The sequence below is a fragment of the Triturus cristatus genome, chromosome 6 (assembly GCF_964204655.1).
Source record: "Triturus cristatus chromosome 6, aTriCri1.1, whole genome shotgun sequence".
NCBI classification, from domain to species: Eukaryota; Metazoa; Chordata; class Amphibia; order Caudata; family Salamandridae; genus Triturus; species Triturus cristatus.
Window position 1 is genome coordinate 144689128 of NC_140589.1, and position 18942 is coordinate 144708069.

At 45.8% G+C, this 18942-nt stretch overlaps 1 protein-coding gene across 1 annotated transcript in view; it reads left to right on the forward strand.

Moving 5' to 3' along the window:
• PLB1 (phospholipase B1) overlaps positions 1–18942 on the forward strand; it is a 440448-nt gene that overhangs the window by 397462 nt on the left and 24044 nt on the right. The window contains exon 51 of the mRNA XM_085610369.1: positions 2215–2280. Within this exon, the coding sequence (XP_085466495.1) occupies positions 2215–2280 (66 nt within the window). The remainder of the gene's footprint in view (positions 1–2214; positions 2281–18942) is intronic.

Here is an 18942-nt window from a genome sequence, read left to right on the forward strand (position 1 = left end):
ATGCTGAAGGTGCATCGGGTACCTGTTCATCAGTCCATAGGTGGTATTGTTGATGTGCTGAAGGTGCATCGGTTACCTGTTCACCAGTCCCCTGGTGGTATTGTTGATGTGCTGAAGGTGCATTGGGTACCTGTTCACCAGTCCACCTGTGGTATTGTTGATGTGCTGGAGGTGCATCGGGCACCTGTTCACCAGTCCACTGGTGGTATTGTTGATGTGCTGAAGGTGCATCGGGTTCCTGTTCACCAGTCCCCTGGTGGTATTGTTGATGTGCTGAAGGTGCATCGGGCTCCTGTTCACCAGTCCCCTGGTGGTATTGTTGATGTGCTGAAGGTGCATCGGGTACCTGTTCACCAGTCCACTGGGGTTATTGTTGATGTGCTGAAGGTGCATTGGGTTCCTGTTCACCAGTCCCCTGGTGGTATTGTTGATGTGCTGAAGGTGCATTGGGTCCTTGTTCACCAGTCCCCTGGTGGTATTGTTGATGAGCTGAAGGTGCATTGGGTTCCTGTTCACCAGTCCCCTGGTGCTATTGTTGATGTGCTGAAGGTGCATTGGGTCCTTGTTCACCAGTCCCCTGGCGGTATTGTTGATGTGCTGAAGGTGCATCGGTTACCTGTTCACCAGTCCCCTGGTGGTATTGTTGATGTGCTGAAGGTGCATCGGGTACCTGTTCACCAGTCCCCTGGTGGTATTGTTGATGTGCTGAAGGTGCATCGGGTACCTGTTCACCAGTCCCCTGGTGGTATTGTTGATGTGCTGAAGGTGCATCGGGTACCTGTTCACCAGTCCCCTGGTGGTATTGTTGATGTGCTGAAGGTGCATCGGGTACCTGTTCACCAGTCTACTTGGGGTATTGTTGATGTGCTGAAGGTGCATCAGGTTCCTGTTCACCAGTCCCCTGGTGGTATTGTTGATGTGCTGAAGGTGCATCGGGTTCCTGTTCACCACTCCACTGGTGGTATTGTTGATGTGCTGAAGGTGCATCGGGTTCCTGTTCACCAGTCCCCTGGTGGTATTGTTGATGTGCTGAAGGTGCATCGGGTACCTGTTCACCAGTCCACTGGTGGTATTGTTGATGTGCTGAAGGTGCATCGACTTCCTGTTTACCAGTCCACTGGTGGTATTGTTGATGTACTGAAGGTGCATCGGGTACCTGTTCACCAGTCCCCTGGTGGCATTGTTGATGTGCTGAAGGTGCATCGGGTACCTGTTCACCACTCCACTGGTGGTATTGTTGATGTGCTGAAGGTGCATCGGGTTCCTCTTTACCAGTCCTCTGGAGGTATTGTTGATATGCTGAAGGTGCATCGGGTTCCTGTTCACTAGTCCCCTGGTGGTATTGTTGATGTGCTGAAGGTGCATCGGGTTCCTGTTCACCACTCCACTGGTGGTATTGTTGATGTGCTGAAGGTGCATCGGGTTCCTGTTCACCAGTCCCCTGGTGGTATTGTTGATGTGCTGAAGGTGCATCGGGTACCTGTTCACCACTCCACTGGTGGTATTGTTGATGTGCTGAAGGTGCATCGGGTTCCTGTTTACCAGTCCTCTGGTGGTATTGTTGATGTGCTGAAGGTGCATCGGGTACCTGTTCACCAGTTCACTGGTGGTATTGTTGATGTGCTGAAGGTGCATCGGGTACCTGTTCACCAATCCCCTGGTGGTATTGTAGATGTGCTGAAGGTGCATCGGGTACCTGTTCACCAGTCCACTGGTGGTATTGTTGATGTGCTGAAGGTGCATCGGGTACCTGTTCACCAGTCCCCTGGTGGTATTGATGATGTGCTGAAGGTGCATTGGGTACCTGTTCACCAGTCCACCTGTGGTATTGTTGATGTGCTGAAGGTGCATCGGGCACCTGTTCACCAGTCCACTGGTGGTATTGTTGATGTGCTGAAGGTGCATCGGGTTCCTGTTCACCAGTCCCCTGGTGGTATTGTTGATGTGCTGAAGGTGCATCGGGCTCCTGTTCACCAGTCCCCTGGTGGTATTGTTGATGTGCTGAAGGTGCATCGGGTACCTGTTCACCAGTCCACTGGGGTTATTGTTGATGTGCTGAAGGTGCATCGGGTACCTGTTCACCAGTCCACTGGGGTTATTGTTGATGTGCTGAAAGTGCATCGGGTACCTGTTCACCAGTCCACTGGTGGTATTGTTGATGTGCTGAAGGTGCATCGACTGCCTGTTCACCATATTTGTTCTTGTTTTATCCAGGAGTCGTTGTCAGTGGACCGGTACATTAAACACCTTCAGGAGACCCTGGATATCCTGTATGAAGAGGTGAGAGGAGGGCAGCAATATACACTGTGTTTTATGTTCCTAAAATCAATGCATGTGTTAGAGCATCAATTGCAGATTTGGAGTATGTGCTCACCAAGAAAACTTTCCTTTCCTCCCCCTTTACATGGGCCCCTTTACCTTGCACTTCTGTCCCCCCCCCTTCCAGTTCCAGTTCTATGCCTGTCTGCCCCTCCTCTCCTAGTCCTGTTTTATTCTGTCCTTACCTCTCCTCGTTCATGTCATTATTTCTCCCTCTTGTCTAGGTGTCTTCCCTCTTTTATAATCACTCCAGAGAATGTTTTTAAGTGGAACATGGTCATTCCACCATATCAGGCTTGTGCAAATCAAAAGTGTTGCTGCAAAATATCCCGCAGACCTCTGAACAGCTCCATATGCAACCTTCACTTGGCCCAAGTCAGACTTGACAGAAGTGAAAACATAAGGCACACAGGCATCAAAACCAAGCAGACCATTAATTCTTGATCAACAATGTTATAACTTGCATGAGAGTCAATGAAACTGCACAACAGACATTCTGCAACCACCTCCATGTGACACCGACTTGTCCATGCGTCAGTGCAAGATCAAGCCAGTTAACCCTTGCAACGTAACCAAAAGGGATGTGTCCATATCCTAGTGACTCGTAGTGACTGTGGAGGGCCGCAATGACTAAACCAGGACCCCATTGCAGCAATGGGCTACCTTCAAGAGATTGTTAATCACAGACCTTATAACATTCTTTGCTGCCCTCACAGCCACCACTTACAGTGATGACAGCCTCCCATCTATCATCACAAAATCACTCTGTTGAGAGCTACTCTAACGTTTCCTCAAAGCCTGAAGCTCTTACTATCCTTTTCACTTGTTCCTGCCTCCTCATCAGCAGTAAGATTCATGATGAGCAAAAATATATAACATTTTCCACAATCCAACTTCAATATTGCCTGGCCTTCACGAGAGTGAAAAAATCCAGGGCCCATCTCAGAATTAACTTAATGGAGAATGAAGTTATCCTCATTATCCTCAGTACCAAAACAAACCACCATCCAGGAACAGTGGACATGCACAACCTCACACTCAAAGTCGCCGCAATTGTGAAATCACACAGGTTCACAATCGAATTGTGACCTCTTCTTCAAAACAATCTTGCCAAGAAAACTAGCCCTTCATTCTACTTAGAACAAAGCTCCATTAACCAATGGTTTCAGAATGACTGTCCATACACAGGTCCACTGCATCTGGGATCAGAATCTTAGTTGGCATCCAAGTCCCTGACCATCCCCTGCACAGTCCCAACCCTTGCCCACTTGAATACAGGACCGAGAGTCTGATTGCATTAGTGTTATCCTAAGGGACCTGCAATTACTCCCCCTCTAGGTCCACATTACCTTGAAGATCCACTAAATGTCAATTATATCCATAGCCCACACTCATCCCAATGTTATGAACAGAGCTTCACTGCCTCTTATCCATGTTTGTGCTGTATGATTACCAATTAAATTTCCTCCTTTGCGCAGTTTGTCTGAAAAAACACTGCTGAGCGCATAGTGAGCTAACTTGGGGGCACATGAAATTCACAATTGGGATGAAGTTCACCATTGTGTAATGTTCAGTGACCCATGCTTGCGATTTCAAGTTCGCACTAAAGGACATATTTATGCATCCCTTGCTCTGCCGTAGCATTACTTTTTGTGACACTCCTGTGGCTCAGATCACAAAATTATATTTATAAGGTCACACAAAGCCACTTTGCATGGCTTTAAATGGCCTCATAGATATGGAGTAAGACAAGGCAGTGCAAATCGCTGTGTTTCCTTACTCTGCGCTGGGGAAGCATTCCATGGGTGTTGCGGTGGGTGTTCCCACGCACCACCCATGGATTTTGATGTTTCCCCAGATTTACAAAATCATGTAAACCTGGGGGTGCACCAAAACCTTACGCCTCTTTAGGGGAGGCGCAACTAGGATAAATTTCTTTATTTCTCCTTGTTTTTTCCTCACACACAGTGTTGCAGGGATTCTGCTTATACACAGAACTATGCGTATAACCCCAGGACCTCAGTGAATTGTGGTGTACCAGAAACTCACCTCAGAACCCAGAACCCAGTATCCGGCTAGCATAAGTGTCCCATTCGTTAGCCGAGATTTAGCTCGGCGGTCCCAATGACAAGACAACCCAGAACAAGCGACTCAGTGTACTCTCAGGAATGGTGGGAATCAGAAATACCTGTTCGTATATTATTCTCACTTCAGTCCACAACAAGAATAAACGGAGACACGGTGAAAAATAAAAAGAGTTTATTTTTATAGACCACGTGTCCTAAGATGCAGTACTTTGGCTAATACCAGCAGACAAATGATTATAAACAAAACCATCAGCATCGTTACAATACCATAGAATATAAAGGGAGTGATCATGTTATAAATGACAGTGGATACTACCACCTTCCCTTAACTAAGAAGCTAATATTATTATTATGCTAATAAAAGGTCTCTTAGGCTTGAACAGGGGACCCCATACCTCAAAGATCAGCTTAGTGAAATCACATCACAGGAGCATCAGAAGTCTTCTCGCAGGAAGGCTCGTCTTCGGTCTGAATATTAAACATGATGTCTGCAATATTAAAAGCACCAACTTTCAGGTATTCGCAGCTGCCTGTGTGTTATGGCTAAATAGTGGGTCGATCAACCTGGAGTGGAAAACATGCATTGACTAACGACCCAGACTGTTTGTTACACCATGTACAGACCAAGGTCGCTGCGCAGAGCTCGGGATGGTAACAACAGATTGCTCTCGTGTGAGGCAAAGCGCGAGTCAGCAATTTATTTAAACAATAACATGTAGATGCAGTGTTGTGCGCAAAAGCAGCAAGATGGCTTTCTAACATCTAACGTGGTTATGCTAACTTAACAATGTATGTACGTATTAAGGGATTCCTAACTACATGCCCCCTTGATCGAAGCACTAACCAGTAGGGAAGAAATGAGAGAACGCAGAGTTCAAATTCGACAGAGCAGAACAAGGCGTATTCAAATTGAAACCAAGTATCAGTTCAGAGAAAGTGCGAATCAAGAAAAAAGAAAAGGAAAAAAAACCTCAAAAAGGGAAAGGAAAAAAATCGAAAAATGCTGCTTTAGCCAGCAATCCAAATTCACAGGTAATGTTCAGGACATGGTAGAAAAAACATAGCGGATGACAGTTCACTCAATCCATGAACGTGTATGCAGCATACGTAGCAACAGCTTCCAACAGAAAATCGTTGGCACGGCCACTAAAAGTTTCAGCCATCCAGTTAATCAAAGAAAAGGAACATACATGTTCTTCAATAAGCGGAGCCTCTAGCACCATCAGAGGGCAACCGACGTGTTCTTCCAAATAACTCATATCCAGGAAGTCATAGGCAGCCCTTGCGATGTCCCAATTACCCAGGATACCATGCGCCGCACCACAGGCCATAATCCGAACACCAGAACAGGCAAACTCGTGAGACACTAAGGGTCTCATCAGTCGATCATAATCCGGCACCGGAGACACTGTGTTGGTCAAGCACAAATCCATAGGCCATTCAAAGGGACAATCTAGGCAGTGAAGGACAGGTTGTACGCAGGTAAAGTAGGAATACCGGAAGGATAACCCATACGCCAGGCTCAAAGTCGCCAATGGCAGCGTACCATAATATTCAAGCATCCTGTCACGAAGAAGATGCAGACGGGGCAGGTTGCCGTGAGGCACAGAAAGTGCAGCCATTCCGTAGAATGAAAAGTAAAAGTAGCACACCCGCCACCAGTGCCAGAATCAGCGGGACACCGCCAAAGATGCTCGAAAAAATAGAATGAAAAAATGCCGGAATCACACCAAAAATAGTTTGGAAGGAGGTCACGAGGCCTGAGCCCACAAGTTTAAAAAAATGAGCCAGGCCAGTTGTTGACGAGGCATTGAAATTTGTTTGGATCAAAGCTCCAAAATGCAGGGGGAGGTCAGTATTCAAAAGCGCCTGCACCTCAGTGCGCGTATTTGCCACGTGAAGGACAAATGTTTCTCGGGAGGAAGTCAATGGCACCTCTTTTTGGGACAATAGTGCTCTTATTCTGCTCATCTTGTTGAACTCTGCTTTCAAGGTCGGAATCGAAGGCCAGATGGAAACATCCAGCCGCCCATGCGGGGGTGGAAATAGAGCATTATTGCAGCAGACTACTCTCCGCGATACAGTTACTATATATGGGATTCCCACTAACATCCCGCAGCAAGCTTCATTATTTAAAATTAAATAACTACCGTTTGCAAGCAGCGTGAAAGATGGTGTAATCACTGGCACCGGGACACCTTTTAGGACGCAGGCCAAATTTGGGGCGTGTACATTGCATGCACCGTGTAACTGAATGTGCCTACATACTACAGAATGATCAGGTGTCGAGGTACACCCCTCACCTTTCAGGTAAACCTCTGTACCGTCTCTCGTACATCTATACGTAAAAGGGAGAGACCAAACCTCATGTAGGAACGCGGTACCCAGCTGTTCATATCTTCCCAGGGCATAGTGTTTCATGCATGACGTAAACTTAAAAAGCGCGAAAGGGAGCGTGATCAACCCATGTACTAACCACACGGCTGAATTCAATTCCGCCACAGAGAAAGGTAACGGTTCCAACTTTTCAATGTGTAACAATGAATATGTAGCATCTTTCATGGACATGAACGGTTGCTTTACAGTAAGGTTAAATGGAAGGAATAATGATGTCGTATTCAGATAGTCCCAGGGGACCTTTCCTGCCTTTAACGTTTGTAACGTCCATGCAAACTGCATAACAGAACGCAACTGGTTTTGACCATGATACAATACAGACATATCATCATGTACAATATCAACAATTGAAGAAACAATATTGTCTAATGTATAAATTCTGGAAGAAAGAGTGTTAATGCTGTTATCTATAACGGCCAAGACCTTTTCCATATTTGCTTGATCAATGGCCCTCAATCTTGAAGCCGCTTCAATTTGCGACAATTTCCATACTTCGTTGTAAATAGCATACGCCCACCTCTTGGATCTGCCACCCACAGGACCTTTAACAAAATCATTCAAATCTATTTTGTCATGTAATTTTGATATATGAACTTTGACAGATGCCAAGGTGGAATGTCGCAGCCAGGATTGACATAACTTCCCTACAGAGTAGGTAGTTACTGTATGAGAGGACTCAAACCGAGGGTCTACGCGCTGCTGCGTATACCCCGGTTTCAGACCTAGAAAACGATGTTGACATGCATCTGAACTGCTTTGCCAAATTAACCATCCTTCACTACTAAATTTCAAAATATTGAAAGATGTATTAGAGACTAATGACTGCAAAGCAGGAAGGGACAGATCTGTTTGGTTATCCCAATTTAGGTAAGCGCCCAGATCTGGAACAGAGGGGAAATTCAGTTTTTTAGAAGTGGCCAATCCGAAACAGGTGGTCTGGAAGATGGTTGAAATCAAAAACAACATATGATTCGGTACAAGACAGGCACGATGTAAAGCTTCAGTTCCCTGAACCTGCCACGGTTTGGAACCCCAAACCGATTTAAGATCAACAGTAGCCTTCCACAGGTCATAACCTTTAATTGACAACTCATCCATAAAGGACTTAGAATATAGCAATTTGGAGTGGGGGGCCAAAGTTCCATTGATAAGTCTAATTGTAGATCTCTCTTTGAGATAGTGGCCATTCACCAGACGGAAAAATACAATTACAAATCCAATGGACATAAACAAAAAAATACTTATAAGCACTAGCCAGACGTATGTCCAAGGGGAATCAAAAAATGTCTTTTGAACCAACTAGCAAAAACAGCAATGTTCGAAGGGGAAGTAGAAGGCAATGAGGTAGTGTCAAAGGAGAAACGTGACTGGTTAACCGCCGTAGATTGTAAAACAGGCGAGTGACCATTTGTAGGATAAGCATACTCAGTCTCTTCAGGCAGACCACCAGCCGGCGGTATTAACAAGGGATCAGTAACTGACTGCATCTCGATGGCAACATCAGACAAGGTGGTAGAAGCAGGAACCAACACTGAATTTCATTGCATCGTCTGGCATGAAACTGCTGGAGTCATACTAAGAAGTATCGGCCACTCGCTGAAGTTTGACATTGTCAATAGAGATGTACCTGTTTTCTTTGCGACCAGGAAGTGGAGGTAAAATGACTGCTCTTGTACCCTGCACTCCAAGCACTGGAACTGGTGCACGATAAGAGGGGCCAAACTCCTTCTTGTTCTCCACCTTCTCACGGACCAGGTCTCCAACTCGGGGTAGCCAGCCGACTACCGGAATCTGAAGCTCAGCATCAGACGTGGAGGGCAAGTGTTCCTTCGATAGAGTGTCTCTGGCTTCTTGTAGGGTCTGCAAAACAGCACAGTGATCATCTACGTCAAAGGGTGCGGTCGACGCCGCCATGTCTAGACCATCAAGGTCTGGGACAAACATTCTGATTCCGAAGAGCATCATGTATGGGGTCCGCCCACCCAGAGACCTTCTAGGGAGATTATTAAGTGCACGTTGGACGTTATACAAGTGGGCTAGCCAATTCCGGCCTGTGCCTAAAACTCGTGCTGTCAAAGATTGCTTTAAGTCACGGTTCATTCGCTCCACCACACTATTACCCTCAGGTCGGTAGGGGGACGAAAATTTGACTTGGACCCCCAAATTTCTCATAGCCTCCTTGTAAGCCTTAGAGGCGAACGCAGGGCCCTGATCAGAATGGAAGGTACCACACGCAAAAGTTCCCACAAAGACACGCAAATCCCTGATGACAGTCCGTGAATCAGCACTCCTTTGATATACTTGTACGCAGTATCAGAAGAAAAAGGACCGCAGTGATCTAGATAAACACAACCAAATGGTTTATTAGATATGTACAACTGTGTTTGTGGTGGGCGCGCAACAGTGGAAGGTTTAATCTGTTGGCAAATGTCACAATCAAGAACATAAGCGCGTGCTTGTTTGTATAAACCGAACCACCAATAACATTGTTGTAACAGAGATATAGTAGCGGACACGCCGGCGTGGGCAGATGCCAACCCCTCGTGCGCTGCTAGTATCAGAGCTGGTCTGCAGTCCGCGTTGGGAATAATTCTGTCACCAACGTCGCTAATCCTCACTAACGGGACGTTATCAGGACTTAAGTGATAAAAATAACGAGAAGGAAAACCCTTCGGGTAATCACTTCCCTTCTCTGTAGCAGCAATAGCTGCCAAGATGTCATCATCAATCTTACTTTTAGATCTTGTAACTGCTGCCACTAAGTATGTAGCCACTGCGGTTTTTGCTGCCTCGTCAGCCAAGCTGTTACCGACAGCATGGACACCAAGTCGTTGGTGACCAAGAGTGTGAATTACATTCACAAGAGGGAGACGTTCTTTAAAGTCTGCCACTTGAACCCAAAGCAATTTATGCTTAATTGTGCTACCTTTGGTATCGCGATATTCGTTTTGAGACAAGAAGTGTAAATTGTCATTGTAGGACTGGACACAATAAAAGGAGTCACTTACTATAAGAGTAGTGACTCGTGGATCAGCAAACTCCAGTGCAAGCACCAGAGCCCGGAGCTCCGCCAGTTGCGCGGTACAATCACCCAATGTCTGCGAATGCACGGCATCAGATTGGAATTCACCATTTACGAATGTACCCACGACAATTGCGCAAGCCGCTGAATAGGCATGCTTCGATCCAATCGCCGGCTGCGCCGAGCCGTCAGTGTAAATGACACAATGGTATTCTTCGAGCGGGCGCAAAGACAGAGGAGCCGGATGAACGAATTCATACTGCAAGTACTCCTGAGTCTGCAAAGAGGCGTCAAAGATATAAGTGACATCTGGTGATGTCAGAGTCGTGGCCCATTGTATCCACCGTGGATGCAAAGCTTTAGAATTAGGTACACTTGCTTTTGTCACTGCCTCTAGGGCAGGATACGGTGTTACAACCAAGATGTGTTTTCCATGTGACAGTGCGCGTTCTTTAAGGATCGCCATCTGTACTGCCGTCAGAACTTTCTCGACAGTGGAAAAACGCAACTCAGCAGAGGTGTACAAGTGTGATTTATACGCAATGGGGACTGTATCGCCCTCATTGAACGTCAAGTACGTGAAACCCACCGCGCCTGGTACTATTCTTATTACCAGGTTAGTGCGGTTATCAAGCGTCAATAAGTATTGTGAAGCAAGAAGATCAGCCTGTAAAGACTGTAGGATAGCAGAATGTTCCAGCTGCCAGCTAGACTTCGAAAAAGAAGGTTGTACCAAGGCGTAAAGCGGCTTGATACGCTGGGCATAATCAGGAATATACGTACGGCCGAAATTTAGAAAGCCCAGCAAAGATTGTAATTTTTTCAGTGTTGTAGGAGCACGCAGGCATGCGCACTTCTCCAGAAAGTGAGGAGCCAATCCCTTACCTTCATTGTAGGGGTGGGCGGAATTTGCGGAATTAACCTTCGCAAATTATCGCGAGAATGTTTAAAATTATCGCAAACAAGCAGAAATATCGCGAAGATGCGGAAGTTTTTTTCCGGCATGTTCGCGCGATTTTCTGCATGGTTGCGGGTCGCCAACTTACCCATGTGGCTGCTTGCGGGCGCGGCCATCTTGTTTTGAGTTGTTCTCGTGGTGCATGATCGCGAGAAGAAAGACGTGATCGCGCGACGCATGACGTCACTGCGGGCGCGAACTGTCGCGAGACAGCGCAAATGGCTAAAAACAATACAACATCTCATGGAGAACGCGACCGGATCAAGAAAACTTGTCGGCGAACGCAGGGATTCAGGTAAGGCGATCGCGCGCGCGCGAGAATGTATCATTTTACAGCGCGAGCAAGAAACAAATTATCGCCAAGCTGCGGAAACCGGAATTTTTGACATTTTCGCGCTCTCCGCGGAACGCAAAAATGTCAAATTATCGCAATTTCCGCGAACGGAACGAAATTTTTGCCCAGGCCTACTTCATTGTTGAGCTCGTAGCCCAAAAACAACACTGTATATTCCGCGATGTGAGACTTCGCAAAATTTAATTTGTAGCCATAATCCGCAAAACTCACAATAATATTGTCGACTCGAGACAGATGTGGCATCAGCTCATCATCCGGGAGGTAGATATCGTCAACATAGGAGTATGCGTCGGGGTCTATTCTCTATAAGAGAGAGACCACGCGAGCGGCAAAGACGCCAGGGCTGTTTTTATAGCCCATGGCTAATCTTGTGAACTGTTTTTGTTTGCCGCCTGAAGTAAACACCGTCCACTGGCTACTCAGTGTGGACAGGTTATGGCTAAAAAAGCCATTGGAGATGTCAAGTGTCGTTTTAAATCTCTTACGCACGAGACTGTCGACAAGAGCCGAGCTGTGAGTATTTTGTACCGCGCAGGTCCGGCAATGCGAATTTAAGTGCCGGTAATCCAAAACTAAACGGTACGACCCGTCAGGCTTCGTCACAGTGAATAAAGGGTTATTCATAGGGGATACACAAGTTTCAATAACACCCTGATATTCCAATTGGTCAAGGATTGCAGCGACGTGCGGTCTAGCTTCACGACGCATAGGATATTGGGGCTGTGGCTGGGGCATAGACCGCAATGGAATCTCATGGCAGGGGGACAACCGGTCCCATCCCACCTGAGTACGATACACTGCCGGCGCAAGCGCCATTGCCCACTCCTCAGCGTACACTTCAGCCTGGTCCTTAGGCACTGTGTGCGCAAAGGACGGGAGGATTACCTCCTCCCCTCTAGGAGCTTCTAAAATGAAAGCTGGGGGCCAATCTGCCTCCGCTAGGAGGATATCATAGGTGGTAGTCAGATTATCCCAAAAAATCCCCTTTATTGTACGTTGTATGTCACCCTCAATTAACAAGACTATTTCGTAAAGTCTGTCAGGGGGAGCCACTCTGGTGTCAGCTGTCTCAACAGTAACCAATGTATCAGTTGCTGTCGCCGCCAGAAACGGACGCAGAGCTTGACGGACTATGGTAATTTCTGCTGCGCTGTCCAGTAGCGTCAGTGCCCATGTCCGGTTCCGAAGCTGTGTCCGCACTATCTGAGGCATATCTTGCTTTCAGGGCAGCCACTTTCTTCTTCTGAAACAGGGGTCTTTGTCGTGCAAATTCGTCCTGCTTGCCTTTACCTTCAGTCTGTCGGGGTTGGTCACGTGTTTGTGGAGCACCCCGACCTTTGCCACCGCCTCCGCCACCGGACTGTGAAGCCGATGTTTCCTGTGAAGAACGAGGAGAACGTTGTTCAGAAACCTGACATCTATCAGGAGACTTAATAGTAGCACGATCACGCAGATCATAAGTGCGCTCACTACCTGACTGACTGGGAGAGGCAGGCCGAGACCCCTGTTTCTGCTGCTGCTTTCCCTGTTGTTTTGACCGCCAACTCTGTTTCGGAAAGTTTGGACGGTCATCCTTACCAGAGACATCTGCCTTTCCCTGCTGCTTAATTTCGGGAGTTTTCACGACAGGCTTAACGCCTAAAGAGCTACGACCCAAATCTCTGTATGCCGTCGAGATTATTTTCGCGAACTCCCGCGGCTTATCCTCATCAGCAACCTTCTTCAGTTCATTACGAACCTGGAATTGCATAGCATCACCCTTAAGGTTACACATTACCATGGTAGCCACCAGGTCAAACTGTCCGAGGAGCCGCATGCCTAATTCTATCGCAGACTCTGCACCGTGGTTATCTTGAACACGTTTAATAACGGAGGGCAGTACCGACATAGACGGAGTGCCAAAGCACTGCGAGTGCGTCGCTGCAAAGACCTTGCCCCAGTTTACACAATCATCAATGTCGGGGACCAAGTCTTTAGGCAAACTAATGGTAAGGATCCTGTGTTTCTCCACAGGAGATGTATTCGGGTAAACCGCTTCTATTTGGTCAAATTTCTCAGCAAGCCAAAATGGGAAATCATCCCTATTCGGGGGACGCTTGCCCATAACAGAATTAACCATAACAGGACTAATGACCACCGCGTGGTGATCAGTAGGCTGCCCCGCAACAGCAGGTGTCCCCGCCTGCACATTGCGTGACACGTACTGTACCAAAGCCCTATGTACTGTAATAAGGGCAGTGTGCAGTACACGCAAATCAGCCACCGGCACCGTCAGGTAACGGGGATGAGGCGTATATCCGGCTAGTACCGGCCAAGTGGCCCCTGCAATTGACAAAGGGCCCATTCTCGGCGGTATAACCGCATGGGGAAGGGCGCCATTAAACCAAATAAGATGCTGCCAAGCAGAGATTGGTATTTCTTGTGTCCTATACGGTGTATAGTTCGCTGGCATGGCAGTGGCAGTGTAAGTATGAAAAGAGTTATCGTCCTCACTCACTGCCGGAAGCGTCACCCAAGAGTAAAACAACTCATAAGGATGAGCCGCATCGGCTCCTACCACAAAGATTACGTTCATACCAGTGTCCGGCACCCCATACTGCGTCAAATGACGTTTCAGAGCCGCCCGACTGTGCGCCGCTATTTCGACCGCCATAAGGACAAGCTACACTCGAGGAAATTAGTAGCACAAGGGTTCAATAACCTTTTTAATGATCAAGCTTGAAAAAACCTATATCAACAGAAATAGGTAGGTCTAAATCCGTCAGACTTGTTATCCGGAAACAAGAATGAGGGTGTTGTGGACTAATATAAGCACTACTAAGGCGTTTCAACTCATAGACCAAACGTTAGGTGCGCCATGTTGCAGGGATTCTGCTTCTACACAGAACTATGCGTAGAACCCCAGGACCTCAGTGAATTGTGGTGTACCAGAAACTCACCTCAGAACCCAGAACCCAGTATCCGGCTAGCATAAGTGTCCCATTCGTTATCCGAGATTTAGCTCGGCGGTCCCAATGACAAGACAACCCAGAACAAGCGACTCAGTGTACTCTCAGGAATGGTGGGAATCAGAAATACCTGTTCGTATATTATTCTCACATCAGTCCACAAGAATAAACGGAGACACAGTGAAAAATAAAAAGAGTTTATTTTTATAGACCACGTGTCCTAAGATGCAGTACTTTGGCTAATACCAGCAGACAAATGATTATAATCAAAACCATCAGCATCGTTACAATACCATAGAATATAAAGGGAGTGATCATGTTATAAATGACAGTGAATACTACCACCTTCCCTTAACTAAGAAGCTAATATTATTATTATGCTAATAAAAGGTCTCTTAGGCTTGAACAGGGGACCCCATACCTCAAAGATCAGCTTAGTGAAATCACATCACAGGAGCATCAGAAGTCTTCTCGCAGGAAGGCTCGTCTTCGGTCTGAATATTAAACATGATGTCTGCAATATTAAAAGCACCAACTTTCAGGTATTCGCAGCTGCCTGTGTGTTATGGCTAAATAGTGGGTCGATCAACCTGGAGTGGAAAACATGCATTGTCTAACGACCCAGACTGTTTGTTACACCATGTACAGACCAAGGTCGCTGCGCAGAGCTCGGGATGGTAACAACAGATTGCTCTCGTGTGAGGCAAAGCGCGAGTCAGCAGTTTGTTTAAACAATAACATGTAGATGCAGTGTCGTGCGCAAAAGCAGCAAGATGGCTTTCTAACATCTAACGTGGTTATGCTAACTTAACAATGTATGTACGTATTAAGGGATTCCTTACTACAACAGAAAGATGAAAAACCCCTCTCAGGGTGGTTATTGTGCAGGAAGGTGCCCCTTCAATCTTGCAGACAACACAGATTTGCACTAGGCTGCCAAAACATCAGCAGCGCTGGTGGAAAGGACAGGAGTGCACTATATTATATCGATACAGTGCATTCCTGCCCTTTCACTGTGACGTAGGGCAGCGCAGGACCTGCCTCAAATCCCAATAAGTGAGGCCCTTAGAGTTTATACATCGACATAACCCTAAAACTGTATCCAGTTTGTAAACTCCTGGTTTCTGTAAAAATCCCTCTTCCCTAAGAAGGTTACCCCACACAGTTTCCCCACCATCAAACACCTGCTGCTCTTCTCCTCCATTTCTGCTATCCAACCCTTTCTGGTGTGTCATATGTCCTACATCAAAAGCTTCGACCGAAAAGCCTCGCAAATCAATAAATACACTGCTTAGGCCTCTAGTGTTTCTGAAGTCAAGTCTGTCTAGTGAACCAGTGAATCAGCCCTTCGTGTTTTTTAATCATGGACCACATTAGGGGCACAGGTCTCATCTTGACATGCTCACTGCAATATCCAGTCACAGATCATATCTTAGTGATGTTGGTGACAGAACCAAGGACTCAAACTAACAAAATGAGGCAGATTTAGGAATAACTATATACTTAAATCTTGACCTGGGCTGTGAATACAATACATAGAGTGGGTTTCACGAACCGCAGCATAGAAGCCACTCCGTCAAGGAAAGGCCGTCCAGCAGGCAGGTTAATAATCTGGACCAAAATTAAAAAGGGGATCCATAGAAAAAAAACTGGAACTAGATAGCCCCAATTTACTGGCCACGATCATTAAAGACACCAACACCAACAGGTCAATCTGATTGGTAAATGTCTATAACAGATTTTCCTCTCAACACCAAGATTCCCCAACTATAGTAAACCTAGACAAATTCCTTGAAACGGATAGGGCATACGTAGCTGGGGATCTAAACACTACATTCGAGCCTCTCGAAGTAACTAAAGGCATCACTGACGAGGAGGACTCGGAAATAGGTATCCCATCACTGAGTCACAGGAAACCGGTGAAGAATGTGAAAGTAGCTCTTCAAGTAGCATCGCTCACCTATAAACATGGGTTGAGGGCTATAAATGGTCGCTCCTCCTCTTACTGTAGACTATATCACACATACAAGAGAGCAAATAGCAAAACCAGGATAGACTATTTCCTGATTGACGTCCAACTATGGATAAGTCTAGCGGACATGTGGGTGATAGACAGAGACGATAGCGGCCATAATGCTCTCTATCTGGAATTAAAAGAATCATCTCACTCGAACATCGAACATCCCACTGAATCCAAACCTCTCAATTGTATTGTCACTAGCAACAATAGGAAGAGGATTAAATGGCCACGAATAGAGAACAGTGCAGAAACTCTGGCACAGATCTATACCATAGTCAGTGACACGCTGAAGAATGTTGACACTAATAGCATGGAAGAGCAAGCTAAAGTGGATACATTCAAAGCCCTGATCAGTAACATAAATAAATTATTTTATAAAGCATACAGTGGAAGGGGGAAGATTAGGAATAAAACAAATGAGTGGTTCGATGATCACTGCAAATTAGCGCAGCAAGCACTGATGGGAGCAGTTAAGTCCAGCCAGAGAGAACTCATAGTCAAGCGAAGTAAGGCCTATAAAAACGTACAAAATGAGGCACATAGGAATTGGCATACAGGCCTATGGCAAGACTTATTAGCTGCAGCACAGATGAAAAATAGTAAAGAATTTTGGCACCTAATTGCAAAAGAGACGAGAAGCTTGGTTGTGAAAGAAAACTTCCACATTCTTCCACAGACCTGGGAAGATCATTTCTCCATAATATATGTACTGCCAGAGGTCAACGACGTAATGCACATAGAGCCACTTAACGCAGAAGTAGACCTTGTTTGCTTATCATTCACCATAGACGAAATCTTGGAAGCAATTACAACTACATGGAGGGAGAAAGCCCCAGGCTTAGATCTAATCCCAGGGGATCTTTACATATCAGAACGCCAAATATGGAGTGTCATTCTTAACTACACATATAATGCTATATTAAAAGGGGCAGAAATTCCAGATTCCTGGTTGGGTGCAGAGGCAGTCCCCATCTATAAAATGGGCGATAAAAGCAAGCCGGCAAACTACAGGCCCATAAGCCTCATTGATATCGCCCAAAAAATGGATAAGGGAGGGGAATTTATTATCACCCCTGCAGGCAGGATTCAGAGGGAAGACAAGCACTTTAGATCAGATGCTTTGCTTCCTTCTGATCCTGTGGAAATATGTGACAATTGGGAAGGGCACATTATATGTAGTATTTGTGGATCTCCGTGCCGCTTTCAATCTAGTCCAGCGGGGGAAACTATGGGTAGTTCTGAATCAATTGGGGATCCCAACAAATCTCCTACAAATCATTATGAGATTGCACACCAACAACTATGCTCAAATTAGATGGGGGAGGAAGGTGTGCTCACAAACTGGATAGGGGTGAGTCGCGTCAACTCTTTTCACGCTGTATATAAACGGCTGTAGGGGCGACCCTCCGAAGCTTGCAGGCCAAGGGGGGCCTGCTTTGCTTTTTGCTGACAATACCCGACTCATTTCACGTACACCGATGGAGCTCCAAAATTTAGTGGACAAGTTTGAGAGGGCTTGTTTAGAACATGAATTAGAAATAAACACTCAAAAGACAAAATTCATGGTTTTTAACTGGCACAAGTCATTTAACCGTATAATAAATTTGGGCTCAACCGTGTTAGAAGAGGTAAAACAATTTGATTATTTAGGGCTTAGGCTCTCAAATACACTCTCATGGTCACCAAAATTATGGAAAAGTCAGTTCTCTCTGCAGCACGTGGGGATGGCTCTAATTAAAAAATTAAGGAAGTCTATTTATAGACAGTTGACCCATGCAATTCAGGTATATCAAGCTAAGGGGTTAGGAGCCACCATTTATGGTGCGGAACTCTGGGGCCCACTAATGCAGCGACTATTGAAAAAACAGAAAATAATTTCATTAGATCCATGCTGGAGCTTCCCCGAAATGCCCCACTAACTCCAATACGCCTAGATTTGGGCATGAAGAGCGTTGCCCATGCAATTGCTCTACGTCCCCTAACCTTTTGGATGCGCATATGGGTAAATGAGTCACCACTCCCAATAAAAGAGTCACTGCACAAAATATTAAAATTGGACACAAAAGGTTGCGCCCAATGGTTCAATCACATTAAGCAATGGCTGGGTAAACCTTGGAATGAGTGACCTATGGCCATCCCCCGGAAATATTCAATAAAATTCGGTAAATCTCCTCAAAAAAGAAATACTGGAGTCAAGTTGAGGATAGCTGGTTAAATAGGAACACCACAGGAGAACTAACAATCAGATTTCTTAACTTTAAAGATAAAATGCAGCAAGAAGATTTTCTGAATTGAATAGATCCACTACTTGCAAGATCACTTGATCTAAAATTCAGGCATGGCATCCTCCCAGTAAACAGTCATGTTAGCAGCTGGAACGGCGTTGATATTCCATCCAGCTGTCCAGGATGCAAAGATGTTCTTCAATCAGACATTCATTTCCTTTTTTTCTGTCCCATGTAGAGCCAACCGAGAAGAACCCGGTCAATTCCAATCTGTCGAATTCTGGCGGAGATTGTCAGAATTCTGAAAAGTAACAGCACAGAATATCTAGTGTTTGGCTTGTCTAGATATCTACTCCATGCATGGATGACGCAAAGTAAAGCATTACAGAACATCCAATATGCACAACCAGGGTAGTGAGCACATTAACTGTGGGAAGAACTAAACTTGTGCATGGAAGAGTAAGGTTCAAGGGAAAGAATGGGGTTCCCACTACCTCGCCTTATTCATTACAGAACGGTTACAATGCATTCCTGTCTAAAACCTATGATATGATTTCAGTATGTGATAGATGAATTTATTATGCTGTTATTTTACCAAGATTATTTGTGAT